Raw genomic sequence first — 22,172 nt, 5'->3', positions numbered from 1 at the left:
TGCTCAGCAGGGGCATAGCCTCGAGCAGGACGGCCAGTGACAACCCCCGGGGGAGCGGGCAGGTAGAAAGGGAGAATGGAACGGTCTGGAAGGCCGTCCTGCTGGCCCTCCGGTCTAGGAGCCTCCCAATTTCCCGCTGGCAGGAAGTCCTCCCGGATGCCCTTCACTCTAACCGGTCCCTGCTGTGCACCACCACGAATCAAACGCCTCATGAGCGCCTCCTCCTCTTTCCTCGGAAGTCCTCCTCTGGAACGCCACTTCCGACCTGGCGAGCAGCTCCGGGACACATTCTGCTCCGGAAACATGTGCGGGCGCACAAGTCAGATCCGTTGGTGGAACGGGTGCATCTCCTTCACGCCAACCCGCAATACGCCTAAGTGGAGTACCCCGATGGCCGACAGGACACGGTCTCCCTGTGAGACCTGGCGCCCGCCGGAGCTACCCACACCCCCCCAACGCCAATCACCACCTCCTCACTCCCGCCGGTTCATCCCGCAGCCACCCCCTTCCCGGGGGGTTCGGTTCTCCTCCCAGACCCGCCCAGGAGTAAGGACACAGGGGACAGCGCTACGCTCCCAGAGTCGACGGGACTCGAGCAAGCGCCATCACCACCACGCCCGAGACGATCGGAAAGGACGGCCAGGGCGCCCATCCGGCTCATCGAATCACTTTAACTCTCAACGTTTTCAGTTATTGTGTCTTGTTATAGTTATGGCTTCATGCCGACCCTGTTTGGCCCGTTGGCCCAGTTGAAGCGATAATTTTGTGTTTTGTTCAAAGTTACGGCACAGTACCGACTCTGTAAACCCCTACCACCATGCGAACCACCATCCCGACGGGTTTATTTTCAACAAGGGGTGAATGTGGTGGTATATATTAGGGGTAATACGGTACACCACGTGACGACAGGCTATTGGTGGAGGGATGCCAGGTCCTGATAGGATCTGCCACCTACTGGACTCCACCCAGAAATGCCGATATAAGAACCCAGTTTTTCCCTCCATTTCCCTCAGCAGTTGCATTCTGTAACCACACTGCTGGGGATAAAGTTCTGGTTAATAAAGTCTTCAATTGACATTACCTCAACCTGCCTCGTGTCGTATTGACGGTGCTACAGTGAGTGTGGGGTGCTCTGTGTGAGTGTGATTGTGGGGGGCTCTGTGTGAGTGTGGAGCTCACTGTGTGAGAGTGGGGGGGGCTCTGTGTGAACGTGGGGTGCTCTGTGTGAGTGTGGGGGGCTCTGTGTGGGTGTGGGGGGCTCTGTGTGAGTGTGGGGCGCACTGTGTGAGTGTGGGGGGCTCTGTGTGAGTGTGGGGGGATCTGTTTGAGTGTGGGGGGCTCTCTGTGTGAGTGGGGGGGGCTCTGTGTGAGTGGGGGGGGCTCTGTGTGAGTGGGGGGGGCTCTGTGTGGGGGGCTGTGTGTGAGTTTGGGGGGCTCTGTGAGAGTGTGGGCGGCTCTGTGAGAGTGTGGGGGGCTCTGCGTGAGGGGCTCTGCGTGAGGGTGGGGGGCTCTGCGTGAGGGTGGGGGGCTCTGCGTGAGGGTGGGGGGCTCTGCGTGAGGGTGGGGGGCTCTGTGTGGGTGTGGGGGGCTCTGTGTGGGTGTGGGGGGGCTCTGTGTGACTGTGTGGGGCTCTGTGAGAGGGTGGGTGGCTCTGTGTGAGTGGGGGGGCTCTGTGTGGGTGGCTCTGTGAGAGTGTGAGGGGGGCTCTGAGAGAGTGTGGGGGGGCTCTGTGTGAGTGGGGGGGCTCTGTGTGAGTGGGGGGGGCTCTGTGTGGGTGGCTCTGTGAGAGTGTGGGGGGCTCTGTGTGAGTGTGGGGGGGCTCTGTGTGAGTGGGGGGGGCTCTGTGTGGGTGGCTCTGTGAGAGTGTGGGGGGCTCTGTGTGAGTGTGGGGGGCTCTGTGTGAGTGTGGGGGGCTCTGTGTGAGTGTGGGGGGCTCTGTGTGAGTGTGAGGGGCTCTGTGTGAGTGTGGGGGGCTCTGTGTGAGTGTGGGGGGCTCTGTGTGAGTGTGGGGGGCTCTGTGTGAGTGCGGGGGGCTCTGTGTGAGTGCGGGGGGCTCTGTGTGAGTGCGGGGGGCTCTGTGTGAGTGCGGGGGGCTCTGTGTGAGTGCGGGGGGCTCTGTGTGAGTGCGGGGGGCTCTGTGTGAGTGCGGGGGGCTCTGTGTGAGTGCGGGGGGCTCTGTGTGAGTGGGGGGGGGTTCTGTGTGTGAGTGGGTGGGGCTCTGTGTGAGTGGGGGGGGGCTCTGTGTGAGTGTGGGGGGCTCTGTGTGAGTGTGGGGGGCTCTGTGTGAGTGTGGGGGGCTTTGTGTGAGTGTGGGGGGCTCTGTGTGAGTGTGGGGCTCTCTGTGTGAGTGTGGGGCTCTCTGTGTGAGTGTGGGGCTCTCTGTGTGAGTGTGGGGCTCTCTGTGTCAGTGTGGGGGGCTCTGTGTGAGTGTGGGGGGCTCTGTGTGAGTGTGGGGCTCTCTGTGTGAGTGTGGGGCTCTCTGTGTGAGTGTGGGGCTCTCTGTGTGAGTGTGGAGCTCTCTGTGTGAGTGTGGGGCTCTCTGTGTGAGTGTGGGGCTCTCTGTGTGAGTGTGGGGCTCTCTGTGTGAGTGTGGGGCTGTGTGTGTGAGTGTGGGGGGCTCTGTGTGTGAGTGTGGGGCTGTGTGTGTGAGTGTGGGGGGCTCTGTGTGAGTGTGGGGGGCTGTGTGTGTGAGTGTGGGGGGCTCTGTGTGTGAGTGTGGGGGGCTGTGTGTGTGAGTGTGGGGGGCTGTGTGTGTGAGTGTGGGGGGCTGTGTGTGTGAGTGTGGGGGGCTGTGTGTGTGAGTGTGGGGGGCTCTGTGTGTGAGTGTGGGAGGCTCTGTGTGTGAGTGTGGGGGGCTCTGTGTGTGAGTGTGGGGGGCTCTGTGTGTGAGTGTGGGGGGCTCTGTGTGAGTGTGGGGGGCTCTGTGTGAGTGTGGGGGGCTCTGTGTGAGTGTGGGGGGCTCTGTGTGAGTGTGGGGGGCTCTGTGTGAGTGTGGGGGGCTCTGTGTGAGTGGGGGGGGGGGCTCTGTGTGAGTGGGGGGGGGCTCTGTGTGAGTGGGGGGGGGCTCTGTGTGAGTGGGGGGGGGCTCTGTGTGAGTGGGGGGGCTCTGTGTGAGTGGGGGGGGCTCTGTGTGAGTGGGGGGGGCTCTGTGTGAGTGGGGGGGGGGCTCTGTGTGAGTGGGGGGGCTCTGTGTGAGTGGGGGGGGCTCTGTGTGAGTGGGGGGGGCTCTGTGTGAGTGGGGGGGGCTCTGTGTGAGTGAGGGGGGCTCAGTGTGAGTGGGGGGGGCTCTGTGAGTGTGGGGGGGCTCTGTGAGAGTGTGGGGGGGCTCTGTGTGAGTGGGGGGGGCTCTGTGTGAGTGGGGGGGGCTCTGTGTGAGTGGGGGGGGCTCTGTGTGAGTGGGGGGGGCTCTGTGTGAGTGTGGGGGGGCTCTGTGTGAGTGGGGGGGGGCTCTGTGTGGGTGGCTCTGTGAGAGTGTGGGTGGCTCTGTGTGAGTGTGGGTGGCTCTGTGTGAGTGTGGGGGGCTCTGTGTGAGTGTGGGGGGCTCTGTGTGAGTGTGGGGGGCTCTGTGTGAGTGTGGGGGGCTCTGTGTGAGTGTGGGGGGCTCTGTGTGAGTGTGGGGGGCTCGGTGTGAGTGTGGGGGGCTCTGTGTGAGTGTGGGGGGCTCTGTGTGAGTGTGGGGGGCTCTGTGTGAGTGTGGGGGGCTCTGTGTGAGTGGGGGGGGGCTCTGTGTGAGTGGGGGGGGGCTCTGTGTGAGTGGGGGGGCTCTGTGTGAGTGGGGGGGGCTCTGTGTGAGTGGGGGGGGCTCTGTGTGAGTGGGGGGGGGCTCTGTGTGAGTGGGGGGGGGCTCTGTGTGAGTGGGGGGGGCTCTGTGTGGGTGGCTCTGTGAGAGTGTGGGGGGCTCTGTGTGAGTGTGGGGGGCTCTGTGTGAGTGTGGGGGGCTCTGTGTGAGTGTGGGGGGCTCTGTGTGAGTGGGGGGGGCTCTGTGTGAGTGTGGGGGGCTCTGTGTGAGTGTGGGGGGCTCTGTGTGAGTGTGGGGGGCTCTGTGTGAGTGTGGGGGGCTCTGTGTGAGTGTGGGGGGCTCTGTGTGAGTGTGGGGGGCTCTGTGTGAGTGGGGGGGGCTCTGTGTGAGTGGGGGGGGCTCTGTGTGAGTGGGGGGGGCTCTGTGTGAGTGGGGGGGGGCTCTGTGTGAGTGGGGGGGGGCTCTGTGTGAGTGGGGGGGGGGCTCTGTGTGAGTGGGGGGGGGCTCTGTGTGAGTGGGGGGGGGGCTCTGTGTGTGAGTGTGGGGCTCTGTGTGTGAGTGTGGGGCTCTGTGTGTGAGTGTGGGGCTCAAAAGCTAGCCGAGTTGCTCCTACAGAGAGCTGGCACAGACTAGATGGAGCGAATAGTCTCATTTTGCATTGTAACCATTGTGTGATTCTATGTAGAACATACGTCACAGCAGCAGGTAGGAACAGCAGAGAGCTGCTCCCATCATTGTCCATCGCACTCTCTCCAGGGCCATCCACGCTGCCTCGAACCTTCTTCCCCGCTGAGCGTCCCATGGAGCTGCTCAGCTTGCTGGCCAGCTTCCTCGGAGCACTGCTAATTGAGAAATCCTCTTCTACACAACAGCTGTATAACTCCATCCTCATCTCAAAATCAGGTCCAACACTGGAACTATCACAGAAAATGGGACAATTAGAGGCAGAAACAGCTACACCTACAAAAACAGGCAACCGGGAGAATGGGAGGGGAAGGAGAGAATTAGACAAAGGGAGACACAGACAGCGATAGTGAGTGGTGTTGTGGTAATATCACTGAATTCGTTATCCAGACAGCCAGGCTTATGCTCTGCGGATTCAAACACCACCACAGCAGTTGTGGGATCAATTAAAAGATTTTGGGGGGGATTGTCTGGTTGGGAATGCGCATTCGGCGATCAGCCGGAGAATCCCCGTCTGCCCCGACATCGGGAGCGACGATGCTTTTGCGAAGCTCCGCCCCCACAGCTCCGCCCCCACAGCTCCGCCCCCGATGCTCCGCCCCTGATGCTCCGCCCCTCCGTCCCCGATGCTCCGCCCCCACAGCTCCGCCCCGATGCTCCGCCCCTCCGCCCCCGACGCTCCGTCCCTGATGCCCCGCCCCTCCGTCCCCGATGCCCCGCCCCTGATGCTCCGCCCCCGATGCTCCGCCCCTCCGCCCCCGATGCTCCGCCCCCGATGCGCCGCCCCTCCGCCCCCGATGCTCCGCCCCTCCGCCCCCGATGCTCCGCCCCCGACGCTCCGCCCCCGATTCTCCACCCCGATGCTCCGCCTCCGACCCCTTCATCCCAGGGAGCAGTTGTTCCCTGAACCTGGCATCGTGGTGGAGTCGCTGCATTTAGTTTTCCAGATACCCAGGTTAATGTTCTGGGGTTACGATCCCATCACAGCACCCAGTGCGATTCAGATTCAATTACTAAATCCAGGATATAAAACTCGTCTCATTAATGGTGACCTTGGGCGAAATTCTCCGGAAACGGCGCGATGTCCGCCGACCAGCGCCAAAAACGGCGCAAATCAGCCGGGCATCGAGCCGCCCCAAAGGTGCGGAATGCTCCGCACCTTGGGGGGCCGAGCCCCAACCTTAAGGGGCCAGGCCCCCGCCGGCCTGATTTCCGCCCCGCCAGCCGGCGCGGAAATGACATCTCCGGGTGGCGCACGCGCGGGAGCGTCAGCGGCCGCTGACAGTTTCCCGCGCATGCGCAGTGGGGAGAGTCTCTTCCGCGTCCGCCATGGTGGAGACCGTGGCGGAGGCGGAAGGGAAAGAGTGCCCCCACGGCACAGGCCCGCCCGTGGATCGGTGGGCCCCGATCGTGGGCCAGGCCACCGTGGGGGCACCCCCCGGGGCCAGATCGCCCCGCGCCCCCCCCAGGACCCTGGAGCCCGCCCACGCCGCCTGGTCCCGCCGTTCAAAAGGTGGTTTAATCTACACCGGCGGGACAGGCAATTTAGCGGCGGGACTTCGGCCCATCCGGGCCGGAGAATCGCGCGGGGGGGGGCCGCCAACCGGCGCGGCGCGATTCCCGCCCCCGCCGAATATCTGGTGCCGGAGAATTTTGCAAATGGCGGGGGCGGGATTCACGCCAGCCCCCGGCGATTCTCCGACCCAGGGAGGGGGTTGGAGAATCTCGCCCCATGAAACTAACATTAATTCTTGTCAAACCCATCTGGTTCCTTTAGATTACATAGAACATACAGAGCAGAAGGAGGCCATTCGGCCCATTGAGTCTGCACTGGTCCACTTAAACCCTCACTTCCATCCTATCCCCATAACCCAACGTTTTGGACACTAAGGGCAATTTATCGCAGCCAATCCACCTAACCTGCATGTCTTTGGACTGTGGGAGGAAACCAGAGCACCCGAAGGAAACCCACGCAGACACGGGGAGGACGTGCAAACTCTGCAGTGACCCAGCGGGGAATCGGACCTGGGATCCTGGCGCTGTGAAGCCACAGTTCTATCCACAATGCTACCGTGCTGCCCTCCTTCAGAGAAGGAAATCGGCCAACATGTGACTGCAGACCCACACAGTGAGGAAGATCATTAACTGCCCTCGGAAACACCTGGCAAGGTGTTTATAAATGCTGACCCAGCCAGCAATACCCTCAGTCTGTGAGAGAATGGATGTAAAAATAAATTCTTCAATGCAATAACGTCCTTTCCTTATTCAGGAGACCAGACTGGACAGAATACTCGAGATGTGATGTAACCACCGCCCTGCACAACTCTGGCAAAACATCCCGGTTTTTACATAAGAACATAAGAACTAGGAGCAGGAGTCGGCCATATGGCCCCTCGAGCCTCCTCCACCTTTCAATGAGATCATGGTTGATCTTTTGTGGACTCAGCTCCACTTTCCGGCCCGAACACCATAACCCTTAATCCCTTTATTCTTCAAAAAACTATCTATCTTTATCTTAAAAACATTTAATGAAGGAGCCTCAACTGCTTCACTGGGCAGGGAATTCCATAGATTCACAACCCTTTGGGTGAAGAAGTTCCTCCTAAACTCAGTCCAAAATCTACTTCCCCTTATTTTGAGGCTATGCCCCCTAGTTCTGCTTTCACCCGCCAGTGGAAACAACCTGCCCGCAACTATCCTAGCTATTCCCTTCATAATCTTATATGTTTCTATAAGATCCCCCCTCATCCTTCTAAATTCCAACGAGTACAGTCCCTGTCTACTCAACCTCTCCTCGTAATCCAACCCCTTCAGCTCTTGGATTAACCCAGTGAATCTCCTCTGCACACCCTCCAGCGCCAGTACGTCCTTTCTCAAGTAATGAGACCAAAACTGGACACAATACTCCAGGTGTGGCCTCACTAACACCTTATACAATTGCAGCATAACCTCCCTAGTCTTAAACTCCATCCCTCTAGCAATGAAGGACAAAATTCCATTTGCCTTCTTAATCACCTGTTGCACCTGAAAACCAACTTTTTGCGACTCATGCACTAGCACACCCAGGTCTCTCTGCACAGCAGCATGTTTTAATATTTTATCATTTAAATAATAATCCCTTTTGCTGTTATTCCTACCAAAATGGATAACCTCACATTTGTCAACATTGTATTCCATCTGCCAGACCCTAGCCCATTCACTTAGCCTATCGAAATCCCTCTGCAGACTTCCAGTATCCTCTGCACTTTTTGCTTTACCACTTATCTTAGTGTCGTCTGCAAACTTGGAAACATTGCCCTTGGTCCCCAACTCCAAATCATCTATGTAAATTGTGAACAGTTGTGGGCCCAACACTGATCCCTGAGGGACACCAATAGCTACTGATTGCCAACCAGAGAAACACCCATTAATCCCCACTCTTTGCTTTCTATTAATTAAACAATCCTCTATCAATGCTACTACTTTCCCCTTAATGCCATGCATCTTTATCTTATGCAACAACCTTTTGTGTGGCACCTTGTCAAAGGCTTTCTGGAAATCCAGATATACCACATCCATTGGCTCCCCGTTATCTACCGCACTGTTAATGCCCTCAAAAAATTCCACTAAATTAGTTAGGCACGACCTGCCCTTTATGAACCCATGCTGCGTCTGCCCAATGGGACAATTTCCATCCAGATGCCTCGCTATTTCTTCCTTGATGATAGATTCCAGCATCTTCCCTACTACCGAAGTTAAGCTCACTGGCCTATAATTACCCGCTTTCTGCCTACCTCCTTTTTTAAACAGTGGTGTCACGTTTGCTAATTTCCAATCTGCCGGGACCACCCCAGAGTCTAGTGAATTTTGGTAAATTATCACTAGTGCATTTGCAATTTCCCTAGCCATCTCTTTTAGCACTCTGGGATGCATTCCATCAGGTCCAGGAGACTTGTCTACCTCCAGCCCCATTAGCTTGCCCATCACTACCTCCTTGGTGATAACAATCCTCTCAAGGTCCTCACCTGTCATAGCCTCATTTCCATCAGTCACTGGCATGTTATTTGTGTCTTCCACTGTGAAGACCGACCAAAAAACCTGTTCATTTCAGCAGCCATTTCCTCATCTCCCATTACTAAATCTCCCTTCTCATCCTCTAAAGGACCAATATTTACCTTAGCCACTCTTTTTTGTTTTATGTATTTGTAGAAACTTTTACTATCTGTTTTTATATTCTGAGCAAGTTTACTCTCATAATCTATCTTACCCTTCTTTATAGCTTTTTTAGTAGCTTTCTGTTGCCCCCTAAAGATTTCCCAGTCCTCTAGTCTCCCACTGATCTTTGCCACTTTGTATGCTTTTTCCTTCAATTTGATACTCTCCCTTATTTCCTTAGATATCCACGGTCGATTTTCCCTCTTTTTACTATCCTTCCTTTTTGTTGGTATAAACCTTTGCTGAGCACTGTGAAAAATCACTTGGAAGGTTCTCCACTGTTCCTCAACTGTTTCACTATAAAGTCTTTGCTCCCAGTCTACCTTGTCAAAGGTAGTTCTTCTCTCATCCCATTTAATCTCCTTTGTTTAAGCACAAAACACTAGTGCTTGATTTTACCTTCTCACCCTCCATCTGTATTTTAAATTCCATCATATTGTGATCGCTCCTTCCGAGAGGATCCCTAACTATGAGATCCTGAATCAATCCTGTCTCATTACACAGGACCAGATCTAGGGCCGCTTGTTCCCTCGTAGGTTCCATTACATACTGTTCTAGGAAACTATCGCGGATACATTCTATAAACTCCTCCTCAAGGCTGCCTTGACCGACCTGGCTAAACCAATCAACATGTAGATTAAAATCCCCCATGATAACTGCTGTACCATTTCTACATGCATCAGTTATTTCTTTGTTTATTGCCTGCCCCACCATAATGTGACTATTTGGTGGCCTATAGATTACTCCTATCAGTGACTTTTTCGCCTTACTATTCCTGATCTCCACCCAAATGGATTCAACCTTATCCTCCATAGCACCGATGTCATCCCTTACTGTTGCCCGGATGTCATCCTTAAATAACAGAGCTACACCACCTCCCTTACCATCCACTCTGTCCTTCCGAAAAGTTTGATACCCTCAGATATTTAACTCCCAGTCGTGACCATCCTTTAACCATGTTTCAGTAATGACCACTAAATCATAGTCATTCACGCTGATTTGCGCCATCTACTCATTTACCTTATTCCGAATACTACGAGCATTCAGGTAAAGTACCCTTATGTTGGCTTTTTTACCTCTGTTCTGAATCTTAACACCTCGATCAGTAACCTCTCCTAAGTTATATTTCCTCTTAACCTTTCTCCTAATTTTCCTTGTCGTTGAACCCATATCTTCATGTAACAACCTGCCGCGTCGCTTACCATTAATGTTTTCACTTCCCGTTTTATTTCTTTTAGTATTCCTGGTCCTATTCACTGAGCTCCCCTCAATCACTGTACCTTGTACTGTCGCCCTTTTTGATTTTTGACTTTGGCTTCTCTGCCTTACACTTTCCCCCTTACTGCCTTTTATTTCTGTCCCTGTTTTACTACCTTCCAACTTCCTGCATCGGTTCCCATCCCCCTGCCACATTAGTTTAAACTCTCCCCAACAGCTCTAGAAAACACCCCCCCAGGACATCGGTTCCAGTCCTGCCCAGGTGCAGACCGTCCGGTTTGTACTGGTCCCACCTCCCCCAGAACCGGTTCCAATGTCCCAGGAATTTGAATCCCTCCCTCTTGCACCATCTCTCGAGCCACGTATTCATCCTCTCTATCCTGACATTCCTACTCGGACTAGCTCGTGGCACTGGTAGCAATCCTGAGATTACTACCTTTGAGGTCCCACTTTTTAGTTTAACTCCTAGCTCCCTAAATTCAGCTTGTAGGACCTCCTCCCGTTTTTTACCTAAATCGTTGGTGCCTATGTGCACCACGACAGCTGGCTGTTCACCCCCCCCCCCCCCAGAATGTCCTGCAGCCGCTCCGAGACATCCTTGACCCTTGCACCAGGGAGGCAACATACCATCCTGGAGTCTCGATTGCGTCCGCAGAACCGCCTGTCTATTCCCCTCACAATTGAGTCCCCTGTCACTATAGCCCTGCCATTCTTCTTCCTGCCCTTCTGTGCAGCAGAGCCATATATTCCCTTTGCAATAACATTCCATTTTCATAGAATCATAGAGTCATAGAATTTACAGTGCAGAAGGAGGCCATTCGGCCCATCGAGTCTGCACCGGACCTTATAAAGAGCACCCTACTGAAGCCCACATATCTACCCTATCCCCGTAACCCAGTAACCCCCACTTAACATTTTATGGACACTAAGGGCAATTTATCATGGCCAATCCACCGAACCTGCACATCTTTGGACTGTGGGAGGAAACCGGAGCACCCGGAGGAAACCCACGCACACACGGGGAGAACGTGCAGACTCCGCACAGACAGTGACCCAAGCCGGAATCGAACCTGGGACCCTGGAGCTGTGAAGCAACTGTGCTAACCACTATGCTACCGTGCTGCCCTTCTTACTAACCTTTTGTGATTCATTTAACAGGTCACCAAGATCTGAGCAATGAATAAAATTAAGCATTCCGGAAAGGTAGACAAATCTGGAAGCCATTTTGTTGCTTGACCAGGAAGCACAATTTTCTACTTACAACACAAAGGCGTTTTCAAAGCAAATATCAGACATGGTGCAATCGACCAGCACCATGTCCGTGTCGTAGATGTCACAGCCAATCTTCAGCAATGCAAACACAGCATACCGATGGAAATCTGTGCGGAACAACACAAACATCAGTCCTGGAATTAATCACCCCCAATGCATCGAATGCCTCACACACATAGCCCCATGTTTCTGCACCCCCTCTTCTTTTTCACACTCTTTCACTCCCACCTTGTATTCCTTCCCCGACTCCCACCCCATTCCTGGCCAATAAACTCCATCCTGCACCTTTCCCAAACCCTGATCTCCCAAATCTTCCAGCAAATAAACAGCACAACTAATTGGCGACATGGTAGCACAGTGGTTAGCACTGTGGCTTCACACAGTTCCAGGGTCCCAGGTTCGATTCCGGCTTGGGTCACTGTCTGTGCGGAGTCTGCACGTTCTCCCAGTGTCTGCGTGGGTTTCCTCCGGGTGCTCCGGTTTTCTCCCACAAGTCCTGAAAGACGTGGGGTGGGATTCTCCGACCCCCCGCCGGGTGGGAGAATCGCCGGGGGCTGGCGTGAATCCCGCCCCCGCTGGTTGCCGAATTCTCCGGCACCGGATATTCGGCGGGGGCGGGAATCGCGCCACGCCGGTTGGCGCCCCCCCCCGGGCGATTCTCCGGCCCGCAATGGGCCGAAGTCCCGCCGCTGTCAACCCACGCTAGCCGACATGGATTGAACCACCTTTGGGACAGCGGGACACGGCTCCGTGGGCGGGCTTCTGGGTCCAGGGGGGGGCACGGGGCGACCTGGCCCCTGGGCTGCCCCCACGGTGGCCTGGCCCGCGATCAGGGCCCACCGATCCCCGGGCGGGCCTGTGCCGTGGGGGCACTCTTTCCCTTCCGCCTTCGCCATGGTCTCCACCATGGCCGAGGCGGAAGAGACCCTCCCTCCACTGCACATGCGCGGGGATGCCGTGAGCGGCCGCTGACACTCAGTTTTGCGCCAGCTGGCGGGGCACCAAAGGCCTTTCCCGCCAGCTGGCGGGGCGGAAATCAGTCCGGCGCGGGCCGAGCCCCTCAAGGTGAGGGCTCGGCCGCTCAAGATGCGGAGAATTCCGCACCTTTGGGACGGCGCGATGCCGGACTGATTCGCGCCGTTTTTGGCGCCGGTCGGCGGACATCGCTCCGATATCGGAGAATCCCGCCCCTGCTGTTAGGTGAATTGGACATTCTGAATTCTCCCTCTGTGTACCCGAAGAGGCTCCGGAATGTGGCGACTAGGGGCTTTTCACAGTAACTTCATTGCAGTGTCAACATAAACCTATTTGTGACAATAAAGATTTTTATGTTCATTCAGACAAAAAGTCAGTTCTCACCTCCTCTGTTTTTGAAGTAATCCGTGTCTTTCCACATCAGAGGAATCCGCAGGTCTAGCAATGAGAATACAACAGCGTAAAGTTTCTGAATCAGTGCTGGGGCCGCAACTACTTGCAAACTATGTCAGATTAGATGAGGAGACTGAAGGTATGATACCTACATTTGTTGACAATACAAAGCTAAGTGGGAATGTGAGTTGTGAGGAGGACACAAGTGGGTTGCAGAGTGAAACGAGTGGTCAGTGGGCAATCAGTACAAATGATGTATCATGTGGTGGAATGGGAGGTATTTACTTGGGAATTAAGAATAGGAAATACTGAACATTCTTAAACCAGTGAGCAGCTATTAAATGCAGAGTGGCTGCTGGACATTCTAAAGGGGGAGGGTGAACAGCCAGCTGTCGTGGTGCACATAGGCACCAACGATATAGGTAAAAAATGGGATGAGGTCCTACAATCAGAATTTAGGGAGTTAGGAGCTAAACTAAAAAATAGGCCCTCAAAGGTAGTAATCTCAGGATTGCTGCCAGTGTCACGTGCTAGTCAGAGTAGGAATGGAAGAATAGGCAGGATGAATGTGTGGCTTGAGAGATGGTGCAAGAGGGAGGGATTCAGATTTTTGGGACATTGGAACCGGGTCTGGGGGAGGTGGGACCATTATAAATCGGACGGTCTACACCTGGGCAGGACTGGAACCAATGTCCTGGGGGGAAGGGGTGTTTGTTAGCGCTGTTGGGGAGGGTTTAAACTAATGTGGCAGGGGGGTGGGACTATTCCTTTAAGAAATGTTTTGTTTTATCACATGCACGGTAGGCTATTGCAAAAAATATGGAGGCTGGGGATTGAGGGTGATTTAGTGATGTGGATCAGAAATTGGCTAGCTGAAAGAAGACAGAGGGTGGTGGTTGATGGGAAATGTTCAGAATGGAGTACAGTCACAAGTGGAGTACCACAAGGATCTGTTCTGGGGCCGTTGCTGTTTGTCATTTTTATCAATGACCTAGAGGAAGGCGCAGAAGGGTGGGTGAGTAAATTTGCAGACGATACTAAAGTCGGTGGTGTTGTCGATAGTGTGGAAGGATGTAGCAGGTTACAGAGGGATATAGATAAGCTGCAGAGCTGGGCTGAGAGGTGGCAAATGGAGTTTAATGTAGAGAAGTGTGAGGTGATTCACTTTGGAAGGAATAACAGGAATGCGGAATATTTGGCTAATGGTAAAGTTCTTGAAAGTGTGGATGAGCAGAGGGATCTAGGTGTCCATGTACATAGATCCCTGAAAGTTGCCACCCAGGTTGATAGGGTTGTGAAGAAGGCCTATGGAGTGTTGGCCTTTATTGGTAGAGGGATTGAGTTCCGGAGTCGGGAGGTCATGTTGCAGCTGTACAGAACTCTGGTACGGCCGCATTTGGAGTATTGCGTACAGTTCTGGTCACCGCATTATAGGAAGGACGTGGAGGCTTTGGAGTGGGTGCAGAGGAGATTTACCAGGATGTTGCCTGGTATGGAGGGAAAATCTTATGAGGAAAGGCTGATGGACTTGAGGTTGTTTTCGTTGGAGAGAAGAAGGTTAAGAGGAGACTTAATAGAGACATACAAAATGATCAGGGGGTTGGATAGGGTGGACATTGAGAGCCTTCTCCCGCGGATGGAAATGGCTGGCACGAGGGGACATAGCTTTAAACTGAGGGGTAATAGATATAGGACAGAGGTCAGAGGTAGGTTCTTTACGCAAAGAGTAGTGAGGCCGTGGAATGCCCTACCTGCAACAGTAGTGAACTCGCCAACATTGAGGGCATTTAAAAGTTTATTGGATAAACATATGGATGATAATGGTATAGTGTAGGTTAGATGGCTTTTGTTTCGGTGCAACATCGTGGGCCGAAGGGCCTGTACTGCGCTGTATTGTTCTATATCTATATCTATACACAAATGTTGTAATAAAAATATATTTTACGTACAGCTAGTCCAGTTTAGTTTCTGATCAATGGTAACAGGATGTTGATTGTGGCAGATTCAACCATGAGGCCATTCAGCGCATCTGGTCCATGCAGCCCGGGGACACCCAGGTGTCCTTTCGAATCCCATCTTCCTGCTCCCGGCCCATGGCCCTGTAGCTTACAGCACTGATGGTGTAGATCCAGGTACTTTTTTAAAGAGTTTAGGGTCTCTGCCTCCACCCCCAACTCGGGCAGCGAATTCCAGACTCCCACTACCCTCTGGGTAAAAAGGTTCTTCCTCACGTCCCCTCTACACCTTCTGCCTCTTATCCTGAATCTCTGTCTCCTGGTTCATCAATTATCCACCAAGGGAAACTATTTTAGTCTGCCCACTCTATCTCTTCACCTGATAATTTTGTCCACCTCAATTAAGTCGCCCCTCAGCCTTTGTTCCAAGGAAAATAACCCCAATCTATCCAATCTCTCTTCGTAGCTACACTTTTCCAGCCCTGGCAACATTCTTGTAAACCTCCTCTGCTCTCTCTCCAGAGCAATAACGTCCTTCCTGTAATGTGGTGACCAGAACGGCACACAATACTCCCGTTGTGGCCTCACCAGTGTTTTATACAACTCCAACATTAAATCCTTACATTTATATTCAATCTCTGCCAATGAATGACAATGAAATGAAAATGAAATGAAAAGAAAAATAAAAATCACTTATTGTCACGAGTAGGCTTCAAAAAAGTTACTGTGAAAAGCCCCTAGTCGCCTCGTTCCGGCGCCTGTTCGGGGAGGCTGGTACAGGAATTGAACCGTGCTGCTGGCCTGCCTTGGTCTGCTTTCAAAGCCAGCGATTTAGCCCAGTGAGCTAAATCAGACCCAGAGCAATCCATAAGCTTTCTTAACAACCTTGTCTACTTGAACTGCTGCCATTCGGGACCTGTGTGGATTGGGAGCATCTGTTTAAGGGTAGATCCACATTTGAAATGTGGTAGTCTTATAAGGAAAGGTTGATTAGAGAGCAGGACAGACATGTCCCTGTGAAAATGAGGGACAGAAATGGCAAGATTAGGGAACCATGGATGATGGGTGGAATTGTGTGACTAGCTAAGATGAAAAAGGAAGCATACATAAGATCTAGGCGACTGAAATCTGATGAAGCTTTGGAGGAATATCGGGAAATTAGGACAAATCTCAAACGCGCAATAAAGAGGGCTAAAAGGGGACATGAAATATCTTTTGCTAACAGAGTTAAGGAAAGTCCCAAAGCCTTTTATTCGTATATAAGGAGCAAGAGGGTAACTAGAGAAAGGATTGGCCCACTCAAAGACAAAAGAGGGAATTTATGCGTGGAGTCAGAGGAAATGGGTGAGATTCTTAATGAGTACTTTGCATCGGTATTCACCAAGGAGAGGGACATGATGGATGTTGAGGCTAAGGATGGATGTTTAAATACTCTAGGTCAAGTCGGCATAAGGAAAGGGGAAGTTTTGGATATTCTAAAAGGCATTAAAGTGGACAAGTCCCCAGGTCCGGATGGACAAAATAGCTGGGGCCTGAACAGATATCTTTGCAACATCCTTGAGCACGGGTGAGGTCCCGTAGGACTGGAGAATTGCTAATGTTGTCCCTTTGTTTGAGAAGGGTAGCAGGGATAATCCAGGGAATTATAGACCTGTGAGCTTGACATCAGTGGTAGGCAAACCGTTGGAGAAGATACTGAGGGATAGGATCTATTCACATTTGGAAGAAAATTGACTTATCAGTGAAAAATGAAAATTAAAATCGCTTATTGTCACAAGTAGGCTTCAATGAAGTTACTGTGAAAAGCCCCTAGTCGCCACATTCCGGCGCCTGTTCGGGGAGGCTGGTACGGGATAGGCAGCATGGTTTTGTGCAGGGAAGGTCATGTCTTACAAACCTAATGGAATTCTTTGAGGAAGTGACAAAGTTAATTGATGAGGAAAGGGCTGTAGATGTCATATACATGGACTTCAGTAAGGTGTTTGATAAAGTTCCCCATGGCAGACTGATGGACAAAGTGAAGTCGTGTGGGGATCAGGGTGTACGAGCTAGATGGATAAAGAACTGGCTGGGCAACAGGAGACAGGGAGTAGTGATGGAAGGCAGTGTCTCAAAATGGAGAAAGTGACTAGTGGTGTTCCACAGGGATCCGTGCTCGGACCACTGTTGTTTGTGATATACATAAATGATCGGGACAAAGGTAAAGGTGGTCTGATTAGCGAGTTTGCAGATGATACTAAGATTGGTGGAGTTGCAGATAGCGAGAAGGACTGTCAGAGAATACAGCAAAATATAGATAGATTAGAGAGTTGGGCAGAGAAATGGCAGATGGAGTTCAATCCAGGCAAATGCGAGGTGATGCATTTTGGAAGGTCTAATTCAAGACGGGGCAGCACGGTAGCCTTGTGGATAGCACAATTGCTTCACAGCTCCAGGGTCTCAGGTTCGATTCCGGCTTGGGTCACTGTCTGTGCGGAGTCTGCACATTCTCCCCGTGTGTGCGTGGGTTTCCTCCGGGTGCTCCGGTTTCCTCCCACAGTCCAAAGATATGCAGGTTAGGTGGATTGGCCATTCTAAATTGCCCTTAGTATCCAAAATTGCCCTTAGTGTTGGGTGGGGCTACTGGGTTATGGGGATAGGATGGAGGTGTGGACCTTGGGTAGGGTGCTCTTTCCAAGAGCCGGTGCAGACTCGATGGGCCAAATGACCAGGACAGGTGTTAGATTTGGAGGTAGGTGAGCACTTTGGTGATAGTGACCACAATTCGATTACGTTTACTTTAGTGATGGAAAGGGATAGGTATATACCGCAGGGCAAGAGTTATATCTGGGGGAAAGGCAATTATGATGCGATAAGGCAAGACTTAGGATGCATCGGATGGAGAGGAAAACTGCAGGGGATGGGCACAATGGAAATGTGGAGCTTGTTCAAGGAACAGCTACTGCGTGTCCTTGATAAGTATGTGCCTGTCAGGCAGGGAGGAAGTGGTCGAGCAAGGGAACCGTGGTTTACTAAGGCAGTCGAAACACTTGTCAAGAGGAAAAAGGAGGCTTATGTAAAGATGAGACATGAAGGTTCAGTAAGGGCGCTCGAGAGTTACAAGTTAGCGAGGAAGGACCTAAAGAGAGAGCTACGAAGAGCCAGGAGGGGACATGAGAAGTCTTTGGCAAGTAGGATCAAGGATAATCCTAAAGCTTTTTATAGATATGTCAGGAATAAAAGAATGACTAGGGTAAGAGTAGGGCCAGTCAAGGACAGTAGTGGGAAGTTGTGCTTGGAGTCCGAGGAGATAGGAGAGGTGCTAAATGAATATTTTTCATCAGTATTCACACAGGAAAAAGACAACGTTGTCGAGGAGAATACTGAGATTCAGGCTACTAGACTAGAAGGGCTTGAGGTTCATCAGGAGGAGGTGTTAACAATTCTGGAAAGGGTGAAAATGGATAAGTCTCCTGGGCCGGATGGGATTTATCCTAGGATTCTTTGGGAAGCTAGGGAGGAGATTGCTGAGCCTTTGGCTTTGATCTTATTAAGTCATCTTTGTCTACAGGAATAGTGCCAGAAGACTGGAGGATAGCAAATGTTGTCCCCTTGTTCAAGAAGGGGAGTAGAGACAACCCCGGTAACTATAGACCAGTGAGCCTTACTTCTGTTGTGGGCAAAATCTTGGAAAGGTTTATAGGAGATAGGATGTATAATCATCTGGAAAGGAATAATTTGATTAGACATAGTCAACACGGTTTTGTGAAGGGTAGGTCGTGCCTCACAAACCTTATTGAGTTCTTTGAGAAGGTGACCAAACAGGTGGATGAGGATAAAGCAGTTGATGTGGTGTATATGGATTTCAGTAAAGCGTTTGATAAGGTTCCCCACGGTAGGCTACTGCAGAAAATACGGAAGCATGGGATTCAGGGAGGTTTAGCAGTTTGGATCAGAAATTGGCTAGCTGGAAGAAGACAAAGGGTGGTGGTTGATGGGAAGTGTTCAGACTGGAGTCCAGTTACTAGTGGTGTACCACAAGGATCTGTTTTGGGGCCACTGCTGTTTGTCATTTTTATAAATGACCTGGAGGAGGGCGTAGAAGGATGGGTGAGTAAATTTGCAGATGACACTAAAGTCGGTGGAGTTGTGGACAGTGCGGAAGGATGTTACAAGTTACAGAGGGACATAGATAAGCTGCAGCGCTGGGCTGAGAGGTGGCAAATGGAGTTTAATGCAGAAAAGTGTGAGGTGATTCATTTTGGAAGGAATAACAGGAAGACAGAGTGCTGGGCTAATGGTAAGATTCTTGGCAGTGTGGATGAGCAGAGAGATCTCGGTGTCCATGTACATAGATCCCTGAAAGTTGCCACTCAGATTGAGAGGGTTGTTAAGAAGGCGTACGGTGTGTTAGCTTTTATTGGTAGAGGGATTGAGTTTCGGAGCCATGAGGTCATGTTGCAGCTGTACAAAACCCTGGTGCAGCCGCATTTGGAGTATTGTGTGCAATTCTGGCCACCGCATTATAGGAACGATGAAATGAAATGAAAAATGAAAATCGCTTGTCACAAGTAGGCTTCAAATGAAGTTACTGTGAAAAGCCCCTAGTCGCCACATTCCGGAGCCTGTTCGGGGAGGCTGTTACGGGATGTGGAAGCATTGGAAAGGGTGCAGAGAAGATTTATCAGAATGTTGCCTGGTATGTAGGGAAGATCTTATGAGGAAAGGCTGAGGGACTTGAGGCTGTTTTCTTTAGAGAGAAGAAGGTTAAGAGGTGACTTAATCGAGGCATACAAGATGATCAGAGGATTGGACAGGGTGGACAGTGAGAGCCTTTTTCCTCGGATGGTGATGTCTAGCACGAGGGGACATAGCTTTAAATTGAGGGGAGATAGATATAGGACAGATGTCAGAGGTAGGTTCTTTACTCAGAGAGTAGTAAGGGCGTGGAATGCCCTGCCTGCAACAGTAGTGGACTCGCCAACACTAAGGGTATTCAAATGGTCATTGGATAGACATATGGACGATAAGGGAATAGTGTAAATGGGCTTTAGAGTGGTTTCACAGGTCGGCGCAACATCGAGGGCTGAAGGGCCTGTACTGCGCTGTAATGTTCTATGTTCTCTGTTTTATGTTGGGTAGGGTGCTCTTTCCAAGAGCCGGTGCAGACTCGATGGGCCGAATGGCCTCCTTCTGCACTGTAAATTCTATGATAATCTATTGAGAGCGGACTATACGGTCAATGGAAGAGTCCTGGGGAAAATTGATGTACAGAGAGATCTGGGAGTTTAGGTCCATTGTATCCTGAAGGTGGCAACGCAGGTCGATAGAGTGGTCAAGAAGGCATACAGCATGCTTGCCTTCATCGGACGGGGTATTGAGTACAAGAGTCGGCAGGTCATGTTACAGTTGTATAAGACTTTGGTTAGGCCACATTTGGAATACTGCGTGCAGTTCTGGTCGCCACATTACCAGAAGGATGTGGATGCTTTAGAGAGGGTGCAGAGGAGGTTCACCAGGATGTTGCCTGGTATGGAGGGTGCTAGCTATGAAGAAAGGTTGAGTAGATTAGGATTGTTTTCGTTGGAAAGGTGGAGGTTGAGGGGGGACCTGATTGAGGTCTGCAACATTCTGAGAGGTAGAACATAGAACATAGAACAATACAGCGCAGTACAGGCCCTTCGGCCCACGATGTTGCACCGAAACAAAAGCCATCTAACCTATACTATGCCATTATCATCCATATGTTTATCCAATAAACTTTTAAATGCCCTCAATGTTGGCGAGTTCACTACTGTAGCAGGTAGGGCATTCCACGGCCTCACTACTCTTTGCGTAAAGAACCTACCTCTGACCTCTGTCCTATATCTATTACCCCTCAGTTTAAAGTTATGTCCCCTCGTGCTAGACATCACGAGCCGAGAAGGAAGGCTCTCACTGTCCACCCTATCCAATCCTCTGATCATCTTGTATGCCTCTATTAAGTCTCCTCTTAACCTTCTTCTCTCCAACGAAAACAACCTCAAGTCCATCAGCCTTTCCTCATAAGATTTTCCCTCCATACCAGGCAACATCCTGGTAAATCTCCTCTGCACCCGCTCCAAAGCCTCCACGTCCTTCCTATAATGCGGTGACCAGAACTGTACGCAATACTCCAAATGCGGCCGTACCAGAGTTCTGTACAGCTGCAACATGACCTCCCGACTCCGGAACTCAATCCCTCTACCAATAAAGGCCAACACTCCATAGGTCTTCTTCACAACCCTATCAACCTGGGTGGCAACTTTCAGGGATCTATGTACATGGACACCTAGATCCCTCTGCTCATCCACACTTTCAAGAACTTTACCATTAGCCAAATATTCCGCATTCCTGTTATTCCTTCCAAAGTGAATCACCTCACACTTCTCTACATTAAACTCCATTTGCCACCTCTCAGCCCAGCTCTGCAGCTTATCTATATCCCTCTGTAACCTGCTACATCCTTCCACACTATCGACAACACCACCGACTTTAGTATCGTCTGCAAATTTACTCACCCACCCTTCTGCGCCTTCCTCTAGGTCATTGATAAAAATGACAAACAGCAACGGCCCCAGAACAGATCCTTGTGGTACTCCACTTGTGACTGTACTCCATTCTGAACATTTCCCATCAACCACCACCCTCTGTCTTCTTTCAGCTAGCCAATTTCTGATCCACATCTCTAAATCACCCTCAATCCCCAGCCTCCGTATTTTTTGCAATAGCCTACCGTGGGGAACCTTATCAAATGCTTTGCTGAAATCCATATACACCACATCAACTGCTCTACCCTCGTCTACCTGTTCAGTCACCTTCTCAAAGAACTCAATAAGGTTTGTGAGGCATGACCTACCCTTCACAAAGCCATGCTGACTATCCCTGATCATATTATTCCTATCTAGATGATTATAAATCTTGTCTCTTATAATCCCCTCCAAGACTTTACCCACTACAGACGTGAGGCTCACCGGTCTATAGTTGCCGGGGTTGTCTCTGCTCCCCTTTTTGAACAAAGGGACCACATTTGCTGTCCTCCAGTCCTCTGGCACTATTCCTGTAGCCAATGATGACATAAAAATCAAAGCCAAAGGTCCAGCAATCTCTTCCCTGGCCTCCCAGAGAATCCTAGGATAAATCCCATCAGGTCCCGGGGACTTATCTATTTTCAGCCTGTCCAGAATTGCCAACACCTCTTCCCTACGTACCTCAATGCCATCTATTCTATTAGCCTGGGTCTCAGCATTCTCCTCCACAACATTATCTTTTTCCTGAGTGAATACTGACGAAAAATATTCATTTAGTATCTCGCCTATCTCTTCAGACTCCACACACAATTTCCCATCCCTGTCCTTGACTGGTCCTACTCTTTCCCTCGTCATTCGCTTATTCCTGACATACCTATAGAAAGCTTTTGGGTTTTCCTTGATCCTTCCTGCCAAATACTTCTCATGTCCCCTCCTTGCTCGTCTTAGCTCTCTCTTTAGATCCTTCCTCGCTACCTTGTAACTATCCATCGCCCCAACTGAAACTTCACACCTCATCTTCACATAGGCCTCCTTCTTCCTCTTAACAAGAGATTCCACTTCCTTGGTAAACCACGGTTCCCTCGCTCGACGCCTTCCTCCCTGTCTGACCGGTACATACTTATCAAGAACACGCAGTAGCTGATCCTTGAACAAGCCCCACTTATCCAGTGTGCCCAACACTTGCAGCCTACTTCTCCACCTTATCCCCCCCAA

General features: G+C 51.6%; 1 protein-coding gene across 2 annotated transcripts in view; it reads right to left on the bottom strand.

Annotated features, from left to right (window-relative positions):
- Nucleotides 1-22,172, bottom strand: part of LOC140409377 (rhotekin-like) — a 342,330-nt gene that overhangs the window by 279,262 nt on the left and 40,896 nt on the right. The window contains exons 4-6 of one of the 2 annotated variants that reach the window (XM_072497827.1): nucleotides 12,467-12,520; nucleotides 11,097-11,214; nucleotides 4,432-4,656 (exon numbers count right to left, since the gene is read on the bottom strand). In XM_072497827.1, the coding sequence (XP_072353928.1) occupies nucleotides 4,432-4,656; nucleotides 11,097-11,214; nucleotides 12,467-12,520 (397 nt within the window). The remainder of the gene's footprint in view (nucleotides 1-4,431; nucleotides 4,657-11,096; nucleotides 11,215-12,466; nucleotides 12,521-22,172) is intronic. The other variant, XM_072497828.1, reaches the window with a different exon arrangement.

Source organism: Scyliorhinus torazame, chromosome 3, assembly GCF_047496885.1.
Source record: "Scyliorhinus torazame isolate Kashiwa2021f chromosome 3, sScyTor2.1, whole genome shotgun sequence".
NCBI classification, from domain to species: Eukaryota; Metazoa; Chordata; class Chondrichthyes; order Carcharhiniformes; family Scyliorhinidae; genus Scyliorhinus; species Scyliorhinus torazame.
The sequence above is the reverse complement of the archived record's forward strand: the minus strand, read 5'-3'. Positions and strand labels throughout refer to the sequence as shown.